General features: G+C 46.3%; 1 protein-coding gene across 4 annotated transcripts in view; it reads right to left on the bottom strand.

The window, feature by feature from the left end:
* The window catches only part of LOC138497237 (fibrous sheath-interacting protein 2-like), a 727,834-nt gene that overhangs the window by 306,652 nt on the left and 402,557 nt on the right, over positions 1–18,625 (bottom strand). For all 4 annotated transcript variants that reach the window (XR_011278548.1, XM_069620568.1, XM_069620569.1 and 1 more), the window contains exon 3: positions 8,973–9,581. Coding sequence is in view for 3 of the 4 variants with exons in the window: in XM_069620568.1 (XP_069476669.1) it covers positions 8,973–9,581 (609 nt within the window). In the remaining variant the exon portion in view is untranslated. The remainder of the gene's footprint in view (positions 1–8,972; positions 9,582–18,625) is intronic.

Genomic DNA, 18,625 nt, shown 5'->3' with positions numbered 1-18,625 from the left:
ACCAAAGAAAGCACATCCACTAGGGTCATGCCAAAGGACCCCAAGGGGTGTAACAAGGCCTGGAAGAGCAAAGACTCTTCTGACCCCCCGGGCCAGATGGAAGGGGCATGTACAATGGCTCCGGAGGCTTCAGACGCTTTCAACAAATTGAGAGAAGCGTTCATGAAAGAGTCACAGGTGCCGAGCCTTGAGACCCCCTACCCAGGGGACGATAATATGGCCGATACAGAAGATGGTTTCCCTGAAGAGGAACCACCAGAATCCCCTACCTCCACACAGGAAGAGGCAGATAACAAAGGGGACGAGGGAAGTCAACCTCCGCTGAAGAAAAGGCTGAGAAAACTCCACAATCTAGCGGAGGAAGAAACCTCTGACATGTTCCATCCAGAAGATATCAAAAACCCAAAATCATCTAAGTGGGTGCCCTCACCGAGGGTGACGAAGTACATGACGCAAGGACTGCGGAAAGCACTGGAGAAGGAAGTTAGGCAGAGGATGAGAGCAGAGTGTCCGAGACCGGAACTACCGGGAAAAGTAGCAGAAGCCCCAGAACTTGACCCAAAGATGTTATCTTTCGACTCGAAGTCCAACAGAGACCCCAGCAAGGGTATAGATTGCTCTTGGAAAAGTTGCCAAGAAAAAGTCCTTGACCTAGCAGGGCCTCTAGCCAAAATTATGGACTTAGCCGAGCGTGCAAAGGACACAGGAGAGGAGGTGGACCCAGGAGTCCTGGCGAACTGGGCTCAGAGGGCCGTATGCCTCCTAGGCAATGCTAATTGTGCAATATCGTCCGAACGCAGCAGAGGGCTCCTGCTCAAGATCGATCACAAACTGGGAGATCTGTGATCATATGAGGCTGACGAGGCAGCGCAAGGACTATTGTTTGTAGAGACTTTTGGCAAAGAAATGGAGAGATTCGTGGGAACCTATACTTCCCTAGAGAAGGCGCAAGCCTCCATGAAGAAAATCTTTTCCGGAAGAGTTTTCGGCGGGACCGGTCGGTTCAGAGGTCGAGCGACCGGTTCCTACCAAACATTCAGAAGGCCTCAAAGCAATAGAACCCAGTACTGGGAGAACAGACAGCCAGACTCCTTCTTCCCGCCGAGAGGCCGTTTCCCTAGAGGAAGACGAAGTAGAGGACAGGGAAGAGGACAAAGCTTCCTTACATGTGAGAGTTTTTACGTACCCACCAGTTAGGTGGAGGACAGCGGTATTCTGGGAGAATTGGCGTTCGCTTTCCAGCGACGCCTGGGTCCTGCAGACAGCAAAAGGCATACGCATAGAGTTTACAGAGACCCCCGTCCAATGTGAAGTGCCCCGTCCTCTAGCCGTGACGCAGACAGAGAAAAAATAATTACACGCAGAGCTGCAGAGCCTAGCGGAAAAACAGGCGATTGAGCCATGCAAAAGGCACCCAAAATTTCTGAGCAATATGTTTCTGGTCCATCGAAAGGACAAAGTAAGGCCAGTTATAAATCTGAAAAACATGAACAGCTGAGTGGTCTACAACCATTTCAAGATGGAAGGGACCCATTAGCTCAGAGACACACTCAGACAGGGCGACTGGCTAGAGCAAGGATAGACCTGAAAGATGCCTACCTGACGATACCGGTGCAAAGAGATTTCCGTCCCTTTCTAGCATTCGACTGGGACGGCAATTATGGCAATTTGCGACGACGCCGTTTGGACTAGCAACAGTGCCATGGGCATTCAGGAAGATCATGAAGCCAGTGGCAGCAGCGATCAGGGAGAAAGGGATACGTATGATTATATATCGGGACGACATCCTGCTGATGGCTAACAGCAGAGAGACACTCCTCTACCAGACCGACTGGGTAGTGAAGCTCTTGACCTCCCTTGGATTTCTAGTGAATCGGGAGAAGTCAGAGATGAAACCAACAAGGAGGTTAGAATTCCTAGGGTTTATTATAGACACCAGGACAGCAACCCTAGAACTCCCAAGCAGAAAGATAAGAGACATAAAAAGAGAAATAAGAACATGCCTCAGCAAAACAGTCATATCACTTCGCACAATAGCGCGAGTAGTAGGCTTACTAGCAGCATTGATACAGGCGATATTTCCAGGGCCACTGCACTATCGAGCCTTGCAAAGGCTAAAGATAAGACACCTTCAGCAAGGTCTACATAATCACCAGCTAGTACACATAGATCAGGACTGCAGAACAGAACTGGCGTGGTGGTTAGCAAACATGGAAGCATGGAAAGGGAGAGCCATCTTCAGCGACCGTCCAGACTTAATAATAGAATTGGACGCCAGCAGAGCAGGCTGGGGAGCCCGATGCGGAGACCTCCAGACAGGAGGAAGGTGGAGCGTGGAAAAACTACAGTTATACATCAACTGTCTGGAACTGTTAGCTGATCCTTTGCGATCAAGGCTTTTACGAAAGGAAAAGTGAATTCTTGTATTCCGTTGAAAAAGGACAACATTTCAGCAGTCAAGTACATCAATCACTTAGGAGGGACGAGATCCAAGTTATTAGTGGAAATAGCGAAGTTATTTTTGGCACTCCTGCCTAGAATCAGGGATCTCAGTAGTAGCCGAATACCTACCAGGTTCGTTGAATGTAATAGCAGACTGGAACTCCAGGGACCTCTCAGATTCCAGCGATTGGATGCTGGGCTGAGAGATATTCCGGCAGCTGGAAGAACGTTGTGGCCTAATACACACAGATCTGTTTGCGCCCAGACTGAACGCACAGAAGGAAAGGTTCTCAGCTGGAGATTGGACCCAGCAGCAGCCGGAGTGGATGCCTTCCTGCAGGACTGCAGAGAGCAAACACTCTACGCCTTCCCTCCGTTCATAATGATGAGCAGAGTACTGGTAAAAGTGTGCAGAGAAGCAGCAAATCTGATAGTAGTAGTTCCGATATGGAAATCCCAAGTATGGTTTCCAGCGCTCATGGAGCTAATAGCGGACTACCCGAGAGTACTACCCCAAGGAGAGAGCCTTCTCACGGACCCAGTTGGGTCATATCACCCTCTGAGAGTGAAGGGGACGCTACCGTTGATGGCGTGCAGGATAGCAGGAGATGCTGGAATCTCCCAGGGATTTCGGCACAGGCTGCAAGCCTCATCGTCGAGTCATGGGTTCCTTCGACTAGAAGGAGCTATGACGCAGCTTGGAACAGGTGGTCGGCATGGTGCAAAAGGAGAAGGATTCATCCCGTTTCTGCCCCTCTGGTTGAAATACTGAATTTTTTAGCGGAACTCCTACAAGATGGCAAAGCATACAGAACAATAGGAGTATATAGATCCGCAATTTCAGCAGGCCACCTGCCCCTTGAAGGAGTCCCTGTAGGAGAGAAAGTAGCTGTGATAGGACTTCTAAGGCCGAGGTACTAAGTGTTATGGGACGTATCAGTAGTATTGAAGCTGCTGGCAGATTGGCCCAGTAACAGATATCTGTCGCTAGGAAAGCTTTCGGGAAAACTGGCTATGCTACTGTGCATGGTGTCATGCAGGAGAGTGGCAGACGTCAAGGCACTAGAAGTCAATAGAGGCCAGAAGGAGTAACGTTCAATCTGGCCAGAAGAAAGAAAACAGATTCCTCCACGATCACATACCCATACATGCAAGATCATCCGAAGTGGTGCGTAGCCACGTGCATAAAAGAGTACGAGAGTAGAACACAGAGCTAAGACCGCTAGGGACAACCCAATTGCTAATAGCACACAGGAAACCACACAAAGGAGTAGCAACAGCCACTATAGCGCGATGAGTTAGAGACATCATGAGTCTGGCAGGCATAGACATGCCTAAGTTTGTAGCGCATTCAGTTAGAGGAGCAATGGCCTTGAAAGCGTTAGGGCAAGACGCAGCTTTGCAGGACATCATGAAAGCAGCAGATTGGGCTAGCGATACAACGTTTAGAACGTTTTGTTTTAGACCAATCAACAAGATGGCAGAAGTAGTAGTAAGAAGCTTTGAACAAGCTCAATGCTCGCCTCCGTCTTGACATAGAATGAAGATTCCCCCTGCTAATAGCGCAGGGAGCTCTTGATTCTATTAAAGACAAGGAGGTAAGCATTAAATTCCTGACCCAGATACACAGGAAATGGGCAACGATGATTAGTTGAATAAAGTGATGTATTGCAAATAACTGACATGATCATTTCCTCCCAGAATAGGGTGTGTATTTCCTGCCCTAACATATTGCTATTGTTATTTCTGACACTAGGAGAGGAACAAAAGAACGGCTGAAAGCATTCGAGAAAAAGAACAAGTTGCTCAGAACGAATTCGCAAGTTGAGATGCGAGAGACCGATCCGGCATAAAGCAGGAAATTCAGAATCTAAGTTGGCCCGGTTGGCGATTGAGTTTACAGAAGATTGCAGTTCGAAGCAGTCAAAGAAGAGGAGGAGCAGAGCAACAGGAAGGACTAGGTCACATGGCCAAGACACTAAGACTACAAGGAATGATGGTAAGTTTAAAAAAAAAAGATCTTATTTTTAAAGAAAGTTATTTTATTTGTTGAAACTGCTGGAGAGTAGAATAAAAGAGAAGATGAAGCTTAATGCTCGCCTCCTTGTCTTTAATAGAATCAAGAGCTCCCTGCGCTATTAGCAGGGGGAATCTTCATTAATCTCCCTATATAGAGAGATTATTATTGGAAAAGTGACCACCCTCTATAGTGACATAAGGCATTATATGCTGAGTAATAAGTCAGAAATGTTGCCGTCATTGGGGAAAAAAGTAATGAAATCTCTCTCTAATGTTGATCTCGATGTAGAGACCCTTATCTCCAATCCGCTTAAGGTTAAGAAAAAACTAGAGTTATTTCATTGGACTGAGACAGTTGCGAAAGTAAGAATGGTCTCTGTGGAAAACCCCTTTCTAAGGGGTGAGAATAAACTTGGCTGCCCTTCGAGTTATCTCGTGAAATTTCCATCTAGACTGTTGTGAAAAAACTTTCTCAGGATGAGACTCAACTTGGTTCACTGTGGAGAAGTTTTGTGTAAGAGAAAGCAGGGTGATGAGGCAAAACAGTTATGTAGAATTTGTAGTGATCCAGCAAACAGACATTGAGACGCTTGTTGATGGACTGTGAAAGGACATATAATCAGCGCTTAATGTTATTTAGGAGCTTTGGGCGCCATGAAGAGGACATTGTCTCAGAATTTCTTTGGGACAGAATAACTGCAGGATCGAGTGCTGCACTAATATCTGCAGCAGTCCAGATGTTGGAAAATTGTGAAATCAAAGTATAAATACAATTGTATATTGCAATTTCTCATCACAGGAATCTGGGACCAACCTTCATAAATGTTTTAAAGGGCTCTTGATTCGTTGAAGTAATTTTATGAAGAAATGTTTTAGTTTAATAATTTGTTCTCTTTTTGTTTTGTATATGTCTCTAAAGACTCATGGAGTCAAAAACAAATAAAAAAATTAAATGAACTTACCATAGATATTGACAAGTGTACTGCACTGCCCCCCTACATGATGACGTGTTGTTGTTGCCACAGGAGGCAGCGCGGCGCCACCTTCATTTCACGAGTTACTGTGAAGTGAAGATGTTGAGGCGTGGCGTTGTCGGTCCTGACTTGTAAGAGAGAGAGCCTGTCCTGCTGCACTGCGTGGTTTGGCCTAGTTGCTTCCTGCGCCCCCCTCTGCCTGCTTTTTCAATTGTGCGGATGCCAGTGTGCGCACCCACCTCCCCTCCCCACTAAGGCCCGGACAGGAGACCAAGTCCCAGCTGGCAAAGCAGGTAAGTCACTTGTTGTTGCGTGCGGTGCAGCCTGAGCCTGTCACAGTCAAGTGAACAGTCAAGGAAGGCCCAGGTGGGGGCCCGGGCGGCGGCACGGTCCCCTGGTGGTGTCCTGACTGCCCAGGAGTCAGGACCCCACCAGGGGACCGTCCGTGCCCGGGCTTCTGTCTGTGTCACCTGTGTGCAGTGTGCTGCTGACAGCAGTCAGTGCCAGGCCCAGGCCAATTTCTGTGACCAGGGGCTGCCAGCTGCCGCAGGCTGAGTCGGATGACTCTGCCGCGGGCGGCCAGGCCCGTAGATTGTGCCCAAAAGTATGTTTTTTACTTTTTTCTTTGAAAACCTGACTTTCCGTGGGGCCGGTGGCCGGGGCCCCGCCCCACAGAAGGTAGGTTTTAAAAGAAATAACTTATTTTGAATGGCGGCTGTGGCCCATCACTTCCAAAGTGATGGGCCCCAGCCGCCCAAATATACGTTTTTTCTTTTAAAATCTTACCTTCCGTGGGGCCGCTGCGCCACACACCTATTTTTGTCATCATCAGGCTCAGCGTGGCCCTGGCGGTGGTGGCCCCACAGAAGGTAGCCTAAGTGATTGAGGCAAGGCAGGGCAAAGCCCAGGACCGGGCCTGGGCACGGGCGGCAGCGTGGTCCCACTAGTGTCTGTCACAAAATGAATGAATTGTTGTTTGCAACTTTGGCCACTTTTTCATTGGTGCCGAGCCTGACTCGAGACAATTGTATGCCCCAGTCCGACCCTGGATAGCATTCATCTAAGCGAAACATGAACTGTGAATTTTTGCCTGTGTGTTTCCCTTCTTCCCTTTAATGTTATCGGCCTCATTAGTTCAGAAACGAGCTTCAGCAAGGGGACCTGGAACGGTGCACGTATTGGGCGAAGCTGAAACGGCTGCACTTCGCGAGAAAAGCCCATGCAAAGACGAACTTCTGAAATGCCATTTCAGGCTTAAAGATACACACATGGAAACTAGACGGCGATAAACATGGTGCACATGCTGTCGTCATAAATAAAAGCACTAGTTGAGTATTCGTGTATAATTCTCAACCGTCTTTTGCTGTCATTTTTTTACATAATTCCAGCGCATGTTTTCTATCCTGATGTTTGGTTTATACACTAGATGTGGCCCCTTAACCTGGGTACAATACGCTCCGAGCATGTGCTCCGAATGAGAGCACATGCAATCCTCAGATAGGAATCCTCAGATAGGGAGGTGGGTGTCTGTTACACCCCGCAGTTGAGTGAAGTATGTCAAGAACATGTCAGTGGGAAGGAGATGTGTTAAGGTGGAAAGAGGCCCTAAAGGAGAAGTAGCACAGGCCGTTTATTTCACAACAATGTCTTGCAGAAATGACTTTTTCCAAGTTACACAACACCATGCTCATGCTTGAAGGAAGGGTGAAGGGGGATGCATTTATGAGAAGTGATGACTGATAAGGGCTTGAGAGTAAATTGATTACACATAACACCTGGATGAGGTGACTGAAGAACGGGCTGAGGGGAGGGTGCTCTTCCTGGAGGTAACCGATTAACAATACTTGGTGTACTTTAACAGACTGTCAGATGGGGCCGAAGGGGTAGAGACAAATACATTTCAACAGTGACTGAAACAGAATGCTTTTTTATTTATTTGCATTTTTAAAGCGCTCACACAGCCCGGGGCCATTGAAGCGCAGTTACAGGAGGAGCATGTCTTAGTTGCGTATTTATAACACGCTTAATACCCAGAGGTTTCTAAGCGAGGAGTTGGGGATCGAACCAGTGTGTCATCTTTGCTTCCAATTATTTATTCAGCGTGAGGTTAAATAAAAAAGTGTTTTTGAGTATGTCTCAGATTTGTAATCTGTTAACTTTCATTCAATCAAACCTAATGTTTTAAATATAGTCTATTATTTTTCCTAGTGTACGTCAAAACATAAAGATACTCTTAGTGTGAGTCTCACAAGAGACCCCAACTCCACTCAGAGCCATTTGGGAAACAGGGAGGTGGGAGGGGGAGGGCAGTCATTCTACAAAATTGACAAATAAGATAACATCCACAGGTTTGCAATAATTTTATCAAAGCATTATCGCTTCAAGGACAGCAAGTATGGTCCAGACGTCTAATAATTGTGGTCTAGAACTTAGAAGTGTGTTCAAATGCACTCTTTTGCCTCTGGGGTTGCCGGAATGCTGGAACCACTACACCTACCATAACAAGTGTTTTCCAACTTTAAAGCATTATACTTTCTCAACCCATGTGTGCCCTTCCCCATCCATCCCACTACTAGCCTGTGCCAGCAGTTGCTTCAGCACCAAACATGTGACATGGAGCAGCAGCAGTGTGATGGGCTGGTGGTGGGCCGATCTAGGCCTAGCACTGAACTGGCACAGGCCGCGCGTGGCATTATGGGGCCAATATTTTTTGGGCACTGGCACTTATTTATTTACAAATTAAGCAGTGCGCAAAGGCGAGTGAAAACACCAGATTTTGTTTTAGGTGGGTGAGAGCCCATTGAAATGAATGGGCGTGCAGGAGGCTTGGCAGGTGAGTCAGCTCTTTACAAGACGGGTGACACCCACCCAAAGCGTGTGAGTTGAGAGCTATGCATATGTATTGCCCAGGCTTCTGCTACAGAGCAGTGGCAAACATTGCCTACCAGCTCTGTGTGATTACCTTCTGTGTAATTGAATTTGGTGTTAACTTACTATTCAGAATTATACATTTTTAACATTTCAACATCTTTCCATGTTGTGCTGTGTGATGGATTGTGTATTTTAGAATGCTTCAATGGTGCCAACAATGTATGTTTTGTATTTTCCTGTGATGTCATTGTTATGCAATGTATTATTTTTGAAACTTGAAAAATCCTACATCTTTTTAGTCACAGAATGTTGGCAAGTATGTTGACATATGAGAAATCAATGCAAAAGAAAGTGTTTTGACAGGTTGACACCACTGGGAGACTCAATCCCTTAGTGCCTCATGCTCAAAGCATCCCTCACACGCCCTTTCATAAGCAACGCAAGGTAATCTACCTGGAGAGGGGCAAAGTTATGCCTGCTCCAGCACAGCTACTGCACAGCTCCACGTTAGGGACAAACGCACACATCAACCTATGCTCTGAACTGTAAATCAAAGTCTTGAAGAGACAGCGCCAGGGATTGAAAAGCACATGAGGGGTGGTGGGTTACACTGCACCAACTAACATCCAACTGTCTCATAACAATAGCGCCGGAAGTTGTACTTACAGTGTGAGGTTTCCCAGGCTTCAAAGTGGGCGTGTTTGCCGAGTCTCCATGTCTAGTTTTAGAGCTACTTCGATTTAAGCAGGAGTCTAGGGTCAGGCATCGCCTGCTGATATCAGACTGGAAACTGCCTAAATAGGATAAACTGTTGGCATTGTTGTTAAGTCCTCTCGGTGAAGGCTCATTCGTCGGATCGGAATTCATGAAATGGAGCACGTCTATGATGCAATTCCGGTTTTCTCTGTATCTTTCTGAGTGGGAGGCACTGGTATTCTTGTTCAAATGTGAAACACTGCCCTGCTGCTGCTCCTTCTTTTTTTTCTGGGAATCTTTGGTCTTTGTGCTGGAACCGCCACAGCAACCGCAGCACCTCTTCTTATTGGCGATTGAGCTAATTTTAGCTATAAGAACGGACGTCTTGCTTGGTTGCACGGGCATGCAGATTTCATCACTGATGACAACTTCGTCAATGCCTTCGTCGTCATCGTAATGTCGGATATTGTGGGTAACTAATCGAATTAAAAGCTCTTGCGTCGTTTTCACATCTTGGAGAAGTTCCACTGTTGTAATGTCAGGTTTTAATACGTTGAAAAAGGAATTCCTGCTAGCAAGCTGAAATTGAAATAGAAATAATCATTGAAATTCTGATAGTCAATATTTTGCTTTCAGATCCATTTTAAATCAGAACTATTTTTATCAGAGAGCAGATATGAAAAATCAACTTTGACATGTTTTGCATGTATGCAATATGACTGACCAAAATGTGCATACATGAATGAATTCTATGACATAATTGTTAAACACACTCTGTTGGATGACAAAATTGAAGGAAGCATTTACAGGTTAAATACACAGGGCTAATTTCCAAATCTAAATCCCCATGCACATGTCCCCACCTTCCCTCAACCAGGGCACCCCTAGAGGCCTAAAGCATGGTGCACCCATCTTTGCCGGCACTTTGTGTAATCCAGACACCACCTTATCTTTCCTGCTCACATCACACTCAAACTGAAGTTATGGAACGGCAGCAAAACCAGATGAGTATTGGTGGGTGGGGGAGGGTAGAGTTAGGGAGATTTAAATTCATTTTGGCCTGTGGCTGTGACTGTGTGCACCGTGTAGGAGCAGTGTGAGGCTTGTGCGAGACGCAGTGTAGATTTAGAATAGGTTACTCAGCATAGTGACACATATACTATTTGTCCAGAGACCCCTTTCCTCCATACTTCAGGGAAGTCCTATGGAACAGGGGCAGGACTGCATCCTGTCTGTGCCAAACCATAGCACTGCACCTTCCCCGCATGCTCCACCCAACCGTTAGCGGGCAAGAGGAGTGGGTGAATGGAGGAAAGGGGACTCCGGACTAAGAGTAAAGGTGTTGTTACTGTGAGTAACTTTTCCAAACTCTTGCATCCCGTCCCCTTTCCTGTATACTTCTGGGAGATTTCCAAGCATTCCTGACTAAGAAGGGTGGAGGGTACTATTGCACACACAAGTTTCGGAGTACTTCTTGTCCGAAAGCAGCACCGCTCCTGGAACTGTGATTCAGCAGATAGTGGTGGGAGAAATAGTGGGGAGTGGCCCAAGTTGCCGGTTTGCAAAATGGGTAGAGCCTGAGCAGGCTGTTAAAGAGTCTTCTGACCACTGGATTTGCCAGTCAAATGCTTTTCAAGTGATGAGATACACCCCTATCACTGCCAAAAGGTCCCGCACGATTCCACTGAGAAGCCACTTTCAGCCAGGTGCCATGCAAACGGATTGGGGTTGGAAGCATGTGACGGAAATATTCAAGGGAGAAAAGACAGAAAATAATTTTTGGTCTTTTCTCCTCTGAACATTGCAGCCACGGGCTTCAAACCCCCCCCACCCACCTGCTAACCTTGCGGCGGCACACTTCGCTGTGTGCCGCCGACTCGCTGTGTCCCTGCAACACCAGTTCCCTTTCACTTCCATGATAGCGAACTGGGCTGCAGGGTCCTTTCCTTTTTTTTTTTTTCAGGACCGGATGGGGGACACACACCAGCAAACCCTACTAACAATATAGTGAGCAAGGGTGCAGGGGGGACAACCGCGCAGTGTCACTGGCTCGCATAGTCATCCCTAGTTCTTTTCGCAATTATGATTTCAATTCTCTTTCCCCAGAGTCTCAGATGACCATAAACTAAATCTTCAAGGACCAAGATGTAAGTCACTGTGGACTGAGGTGCAGGATCATCCAACCCTGTTGATGTAGAAGGTCCAGCCTCACTGGCAAAATCCATGTTTCTTTGCTCCAGAGAGTCTCCAGATCCGAATACCACATCTTTTGTAACAGTTTGGTGCTGTCAGTATCAGATGGCCTGGACTGTTTCAACTTATGGATGACCTTCGATATCAATGGTATTCGTGGAAATGCATTAAGTGTCTGGCCATCCCAAGGGAGAAACAGGGAATCCATCTGTGAACCCCTGCTCTCCCCTTTCCAGGAGGCATATAGAAAAGTTGATTCACAAAAAGGTTGAGTATAAGCGCCCCCCCCCCCCCATTCTTTGATTATCTGAGCCAGGACTTCAACATACAGCTCCGTCTCTCGGGAGGGCAAGTGACTTTCAGCTCAAAATATCATCATTGATATTCTTTTTCCCCACCATATGGGTGGCTACATAGAAGATGGAGTGATGAAAACACCAGCTCCATATTTACAGGCTTCGCCCCGCTGCTAGTTTATATAAAACATTGCTGTTGTATTGTCTGTGTATACAGGGGCTCAGCAATCCTTCCAATGAGGCAAAAAGGCCTTCAGTGCCAGGAAAACAGAACTGATCTCCCAGGCTCCATAAAATGTGGACTTCTCACCGTTCCCCCAATGCGCCCGAGCCTGAAAGACTCCAGTCCATGGACTGTGTCCATGGTGTCTTCGTTGGTGGGGGTTGGGGGGATGAGATGGGAACCCATTCCGTTAAATACCTCTCCTCCATCCACCACAGTAGGTTCAGGTGTAAATACATAGGGACTTCTTTCATCTCTGACTGTGCAGAGGCGACTTTGCAGTGAGTTATGTCTATCTCATGGGTATCCTCGCAAAATGAATGACCACGCTGCCCAAAGCCATTAAGCCCAGCAGGCGCAGTAAGTCGTGTGCAGCTCAGGAAATCCATATAAAAAGAAACGTAGTGCCATGATCCTGTCTGAAGGTGTAGGGGGAAGGTAAACACTTGACTGTGCACAGTTCCACATGTGGGAAATATATTGCAACCTTTACTTGGGCTGCAAGGGTGATTTGTCCAAATTGATTGTTAGGCCCAACGCAACCAACATGGTGTGGAACCCTGAAGAGCCAGCCATCCATGTATGGGGGCGTATTGAGCTCTTGTTGTATGTGGTTTAATCAAACCTTTACAAAAAAAAGAGGCAAATCAAATACATTAAATAGCATATACATAAACATGCAAAGGTACATACTGCAGTAAATTAGTTAATTTAGATCATAAGTTAAAATTCACGAATTGTTAAATTCCAAATCATTAATACCCCTGGAAGCAAGCTCAGGCAGAAACAAAGAACTGTGTAAAGGTAGTGTGTATTGATAATAATGAAGTCTTAGTTACTTACCTGTCTCTGTATTTCTCCAGCATTGGTATCTTTCATAGATACACATGCTTGCATATTCCCTGTTGTCAAATTGGGAATCACTGGTAATGTAATTTTCTTTTTACATCCAAAGCAATGCACATTACTAACAACTCACTTTTGTAGTCCATCCACCTCATTTTGGCTCTTTTCTACCTAGCCAATGAGTTGGTAGGGCATACGCTCCACCCAGGCAGCCATTTTCAGATTTTGAGCCTCCAATCCAGTGACTGATAGACTGATGACTGACTGTATCTGGAGCAGCCTACCCGGAGAGGCGGAAGGGCGCATGTGAATCTATGAAAGAGACCAATGCTGGAGAAATACAGTCACAGGTAAGTAACCAAGAATTCTCCAGCATTGGATCTTTTATAGATTCACATACTTGAATAGAATAGCAAGCAGTGGACGCATCCCACATAATACCAGAAAGCACACAATCATTTCATACAGTACCCCAAAGAGGCATTCCACAGAATACTTTATGCATGCTTGAATCATGAAGGGATGAAGGGAAAGAACAAGGATACTCCTACATTAGGCAAACAGGTGTCATAGTATCACTTGGCTGATGGCTGACTCGCTTCTGGGTTCTTACTCCAGACATTAATGCTTGGCGAACATGTCATGTCGATGGTGTTCCATGTAGCCGCTCAGCAAATTTCTTTCATGGCTACTCCAGCATGGAATGCCGCTGATGCTGCCCTCCCTCTGGTTGAGTGGGCCGCAGCTGGGCGTGTGAGAGGGTCGGTCTGGATTTAATTGCAGTGAGTAATACAAACCGCTACCCAGTGGCCAAGGCCTTGTTTGGAGATGGGCTGGCCGTTGCGTGGGCCTGCAAAGGAAATAACTAATCTGGAAGATGTGCTGAACACACTGGAGTGTTGCATGTATAACTTAAGAACTTTTGATAAATCTAGCAAATGCAAGGCACGTTCAGAGCAAATAGTGTGATTCGCAAGAAAGGTTGGTAGCTCTATTCGTTCTAAGAGAGTATTTTATTAAACCACTTTTAGAAGGAATTTCAGATGGGGTTTGAGCAAAACTCAGTCTTTCTGAAATAAGGTGAAAGAAGGATATGCACATATGGCTTCCAGGACGCTAATGCGTCTCGCTGAATTGATTGCTACCTAGAAGGCCACCTTCCACAAATTTGTGATGGGTTTAATAGGTGCCACACACAAAACCATCAGAACTGTGCTGAGTTTCCAGCTCAGGGTAGGCCGTGGTATAGGCAGAAAAATCCTAAGCAGACCTTTTAGAAATGTCTTTACTGCAGGATCAGAGAAAAAAGACGATGATCCTGGCCCTTTGAGTGTGTTGTAATATCAGAAAGGTGTACCTCTACGGAGGTTTGCGAAAAACCCGCTCTGGCTAAATGGAGCAGGTAGGGAAGCACCTGGTCGACCATGACTTGCAGTGGGTTCAGTTCTTGTGTACCACACCAGATGTTAACACGACTCCACTTCCTGACGTATCTCTTGCATGTGGAAGGAGCTCTAGATGCTCAGGTCTTATGCCAGCATTCATCTGGCAATTTCAGATGGGTATGTTTTCGTTGTGCAGAAACGAAGCTCTGAGAGAGAGCTGCAGGGTTGTGGTGACAAATTTGTCTGTTCTGTTATGTTAAAAGAGCTTCAAAAGTCTTGAGACATGTGTGCGTTTTGTGTGTCATCATGAGTAGAATTCGGTACCAGACCTGCTGTATCCAGGCTGAAACTATAAGAATCATCTTGCAGTCCCACTACCAGCACTAGATACCCAATGTCTGCACTTACCTTTGCACTTGCCACCTGCTGACCATTACTTGTACTTATTGTTTTTACTCTACTCCTATGCACTACACTGTCCCTTCCTCCTGCCCCCCGCACTTTCCCCACTTCCCATGCACATGCGCAATCTGAATGACACCTGGCTTAGTAGGATCGTTGTCTGTCCTCCCTTTGTTCCCCCTCCCTTGCCTCGTTGCGCCTTGAAACACATATCATATCATATCATGGTTGTTCTTTCACCGACTCAGCATCCTGGATAGCAATGGGATCAGTTGAAAGGCATACAGGACCTTGCCTGTCCAAGTCAGTGAGAAAGCATCCCCTAGTGATCCTGGCTATGGGTATCTCTATGTAAAGAGGGGGCACCTTGTGTTGTCTTGGTGGAAAAGAGGTCGATCTGAGGTGAACCCCATTTCCTGAAGACTCGCTCAAGCTCATTCATGTCGAGCTCCCATTCATGGGATGTGGAAAATTCCCTGCTGAGTTGATACGCTAGGATGTTGTCGTTCCCTGGAAGATGTTCAGCTCTGACTTGAACTCCTTCCATCAGAGCCCACTTCCACAGTTCCTGTGCCTCCGCGGACAGTAGTGATGACCTTGTACCCCCTTGCTTGTTTGTGTAGTGCATCAAGGTGGTATTGTCAATTTGCACTGTCACAACCTGAGCTTTTATGACCAGTTGAAACTAATTCAATGGCCATCGAATGGCCCTGAGCTCCAGGAAATTGATATCTAGGCATCACTCCTCCTTGAACCATGTGCCTCATGTTTGTTAGTCACGCAGATGTGGTCTCCAGCCTGACAGGATGCATCTGTCCTGAGGATGAGGGTTGATGTAGGAGATTGGAAATGAATGCCCTCTTGAAGGTTTCACTCGTCCTGCCACCACCGTAGAGCCTGATGGAAAGCCCAAGTCAGTTGAACTAGATCTTCCCTGGCCCCTGAAATTTGGACTCACTTTAGATCCAACTCTTCTTGGATGGGATGCATCTAAAACCTGCAGTTTGGAACCAGTGATATTATGTCCAGTAGGGACTTGTATTGACGCACCGTGGCAGTATTTGCTGTCATGAACCAATTTGTTAATTGCACAAGCACCATAACACTTTCACTGGTGGGTTTTACAAGGGAAATGGATGTCTACAGATCACCTCCTTGGAATCAGGGCTTTTGTGAGGGCATGTCCACAGACTTCTCTGTGCATGTTTTTATGGAGAATCCTACAGCAGCGATGGTGTCCTTGGTGTGGTTGACACTCTGGATTGCTTGCTCGTCCGATTCCACTTTTATAAGCCAATTGTCCAGATATTGGAAAACCTCCACTCTGGACGTTTGTAATTGCGCTGCTACTGTAGAGAGGCATTTCGTAAAAACTCTCTGAGATGATTGTAGACCGACAGGAAGTAGACGGAACTGGTAGTGCTTGTTCCTTACAGTGTACAGTAGTTACCACCTCTGAGCTGGGTGGATTGGTATGTGGAAGTAGACATCTGCTAGATCGATGGTTGCCAGAAACATACCCTTTTCTATCCATGGTGTGACTTGGTGTAATGTGGTCATCTTGAACTTCATGCAATTCACATATTTGTTTTGGGTGCCTAGGTCTGGAATAGGTCATCATTGTCTGCTCTTTTTCATTACTAAGAAAAAATGGGAATAGAAGTCTTTTCCTTTCCGAGAGAGTGGTACTTTTTCTATGGTAGCCTTCTGTAGTCGCTTGCGTACCTCCACTTTGAGCTGTGACAGATGAGGTGCGTTGGTTGCTCCCATTGGTGACGTTGTTGGTGGTTTTAGGAACTCTATTGTTTGTCCTTTGCTCACTATTTGCAGCACCCACTTGTCTAAGGTGATTCTTTGCCACTAGTGTAAATTGTGCCTAATCATTCCTCCCACCGGGGTGCGGTGTGGAAGGAGAGCCCATGGTAAGTCAAGTCTGTTTGGAGTTTGGGGCCTTCATTGGCCTGAGCCTCATCTAACTCTCTGTGCAGTGTATCTTGTGGAAGACTGCTGGCACCTTGACAAGGGCCGGTTAACTGATGCTGACCTCTGTGAGGAATACAGCCTGTTAGAAGAGGCACGTAATTTTCCTGTTCCTCCACGAAAGGAACAAAAAGGGTCTACGGTCCTTGTCCTTCACCAAGCTGAAAGCCCTGGCCGTGTCTGTATCAGTTTGGATCTCTTAAAGGTGATCATCAATCTTCTTGCCGAATAATTCCTGGCCATCAAATGGCATGTCTAAGATGTGAGCTTGTATTTAAGGGTGGAAGTTAGTAGCCTTTATCCAGACTTGGCATCTGATGACTGCCACGTTTGCCATTTCCCTAAATTCTGATTTCTCTGCACCAACTGCGGAATCAATCATGTGACCCAATGTTGTTTTTCCATCCTTAACAATTGCCCGAGCCTCCTCTTGAAATTATGCTGGCAGATGGTCCATGAACTTCGTCATCTTGTGCCATAGTTCGCTGTGGTATCTGGCTGTCATTGCCAATGCGTTGGTTGTTCTAATGGAAAGTCACACTGTAGCTAAGACCTCTCTGCCCACCACTTCCAGTTTCCTGCCCTCCTTGTCTGGGGAGAAGGACTGTGAGTGGAGAAGCAGGATTAATAAGCTTCTTCCTAGCAGCCACCGTTATAACGGAGTCTGGTTTTGGGTGACCCCGCAGGCATGGTGGTGCATCCTCTGGTGCCTTGAATTTGTTCTCAGGCCTAGCAAGTGTTTGCTCTCCTGCATCCCATATGGTTTCTAGTATGGGACCAGCGGTAGTCGTTCTTCTCCTCCTATCTCTGTGTTAATACAACACAGATTTGTTTTCTTCTGTTGAAACTTGGATATCAAACAACTGTGCGGCTTTTCCTATAATAGAGTGAATGATGCAATATCGTCAAGTGTAAAAAAGCTCCCTAGGGAGTCTCTCTTCTTCTGCTTTTCTATGATGTAATCTTTCCATTCATCTGTGTCTTCTTGAGGTGAGTCCTGCGGAATCTCTCCTTACTCAGACTCCTCTACCTGCGTCTCTGGTTCAGAGAAGTCGTGATAGGCATCTTCCATTGAGTCTTGCCATGGATAGGGTTCTTCCGCAATGAGTGATACTAGGGATGGCACACTGGTAGATCTTGGTGGGGACATTATTCTCTGCCTCTTCAGTGGTACTGGCTAGTGAGGGCCATGCTGGGATCTTCCTGCCTGGGTTGTATCCTGGAAGGATGAGTTATGCAAGCTTTCTGCCTTCTCTGGAATTCATCCATTATATTCTTAAGAGATTCCATTAGGGATGGTTGAAAAGGATCCATGGTGCCCAAGGACAACGTTTGCCACGGAGGGTTTTACTCTTTAGGCACTGACCTCAGTCTCTCAGAGACTTCCTCAATATCTGAGAAATCTTCCTGAAGAATGATATTAGGTAATTCTGTAATTTCCTTTATAGGAGAGAGATTTAAAGTAGTGGGCCCTAAAGCTCATATTATAGGGGCTTGCTTGTCCCTTTCCTCAGTTTGATGATCCTCCATAGACGAAAACCATTGTGAAGTTAATATAGTATTCTCCGTGGATGGTGCAGCACTCATTGACGAGAGTCTGCTCAAGGACGAATATGTTCCCATAGACAGTAATTTGACCATCAATAATGGATCTCTCATAGTCGATACTTTCTCCATCGGCAGGGACTTTCCCATGAACAAGTGAACATCGACTAGGATCGCTCATGTAGTTTTTTTAATTCAGTTGCTCCTCCATGGACAAGGCTTCTGTTGACAGAGATATGCCTGTAGACAGGGATATGTGGACTCTGTCATAGATGACTTGGTCGTCGACGACCCTTAGGCCAGTGGACGAGGCGGTCCTACCTGTAGTCAAAGAGCATGTGGATGAGGTTTTCTCAGCAGACGCTTGGTGTTTTTTTATCTTTGTTGAAGTACTAGAGGAGCCCATTAGCTCTGTTTCACCCTTTTTCTTTGTTTTGTTATGGTGGTGCTGCCCCCTTTTCCACCGATGAAGCTCTCCTTTTGGGAGCATGCTGCTCAGGAGTTCCAGCGAGAGGTCACAGGAGCTGTTTTCACTGATTCTCCTCCGAAGAGTGGCACTTACTCTCTAAATGGGAAAGCAGCCTACTCTGTCTGACCGGCATGGTCTTCTGAGTGAAGGTCTGAAAGATCTGACAACCCTCTATGTCATGAGGGTACCAAGAGTAGATGCACTCCTTGTGGGGGTCTCTTAGAAAGACATTGTTCTTTGCACACCCAAGGCAATTCTTGAAAAGGTACGTTTTCCCTTATGAA

Source organism: Ambystoma mexicanum, chromosome 5q (genome assembly GCF_040938575.1).
Source record: "Ambystoma mexicanum isolate Mex_15411 chromosome 5q, UKY_AmexF1_1, whole genome shotgun sequence".
NCBI lineage: Eukaryota > Metazoa > Chordata > Amphibia > Caudata > Ambystomatidae > Ambystoma > Ambystoma mexicanum.
The sequence above is the reverse complement of the archived record's forward strand: the minus strand, read 5'-3'. Positions and strand labels throughout refer to the sequence as shown.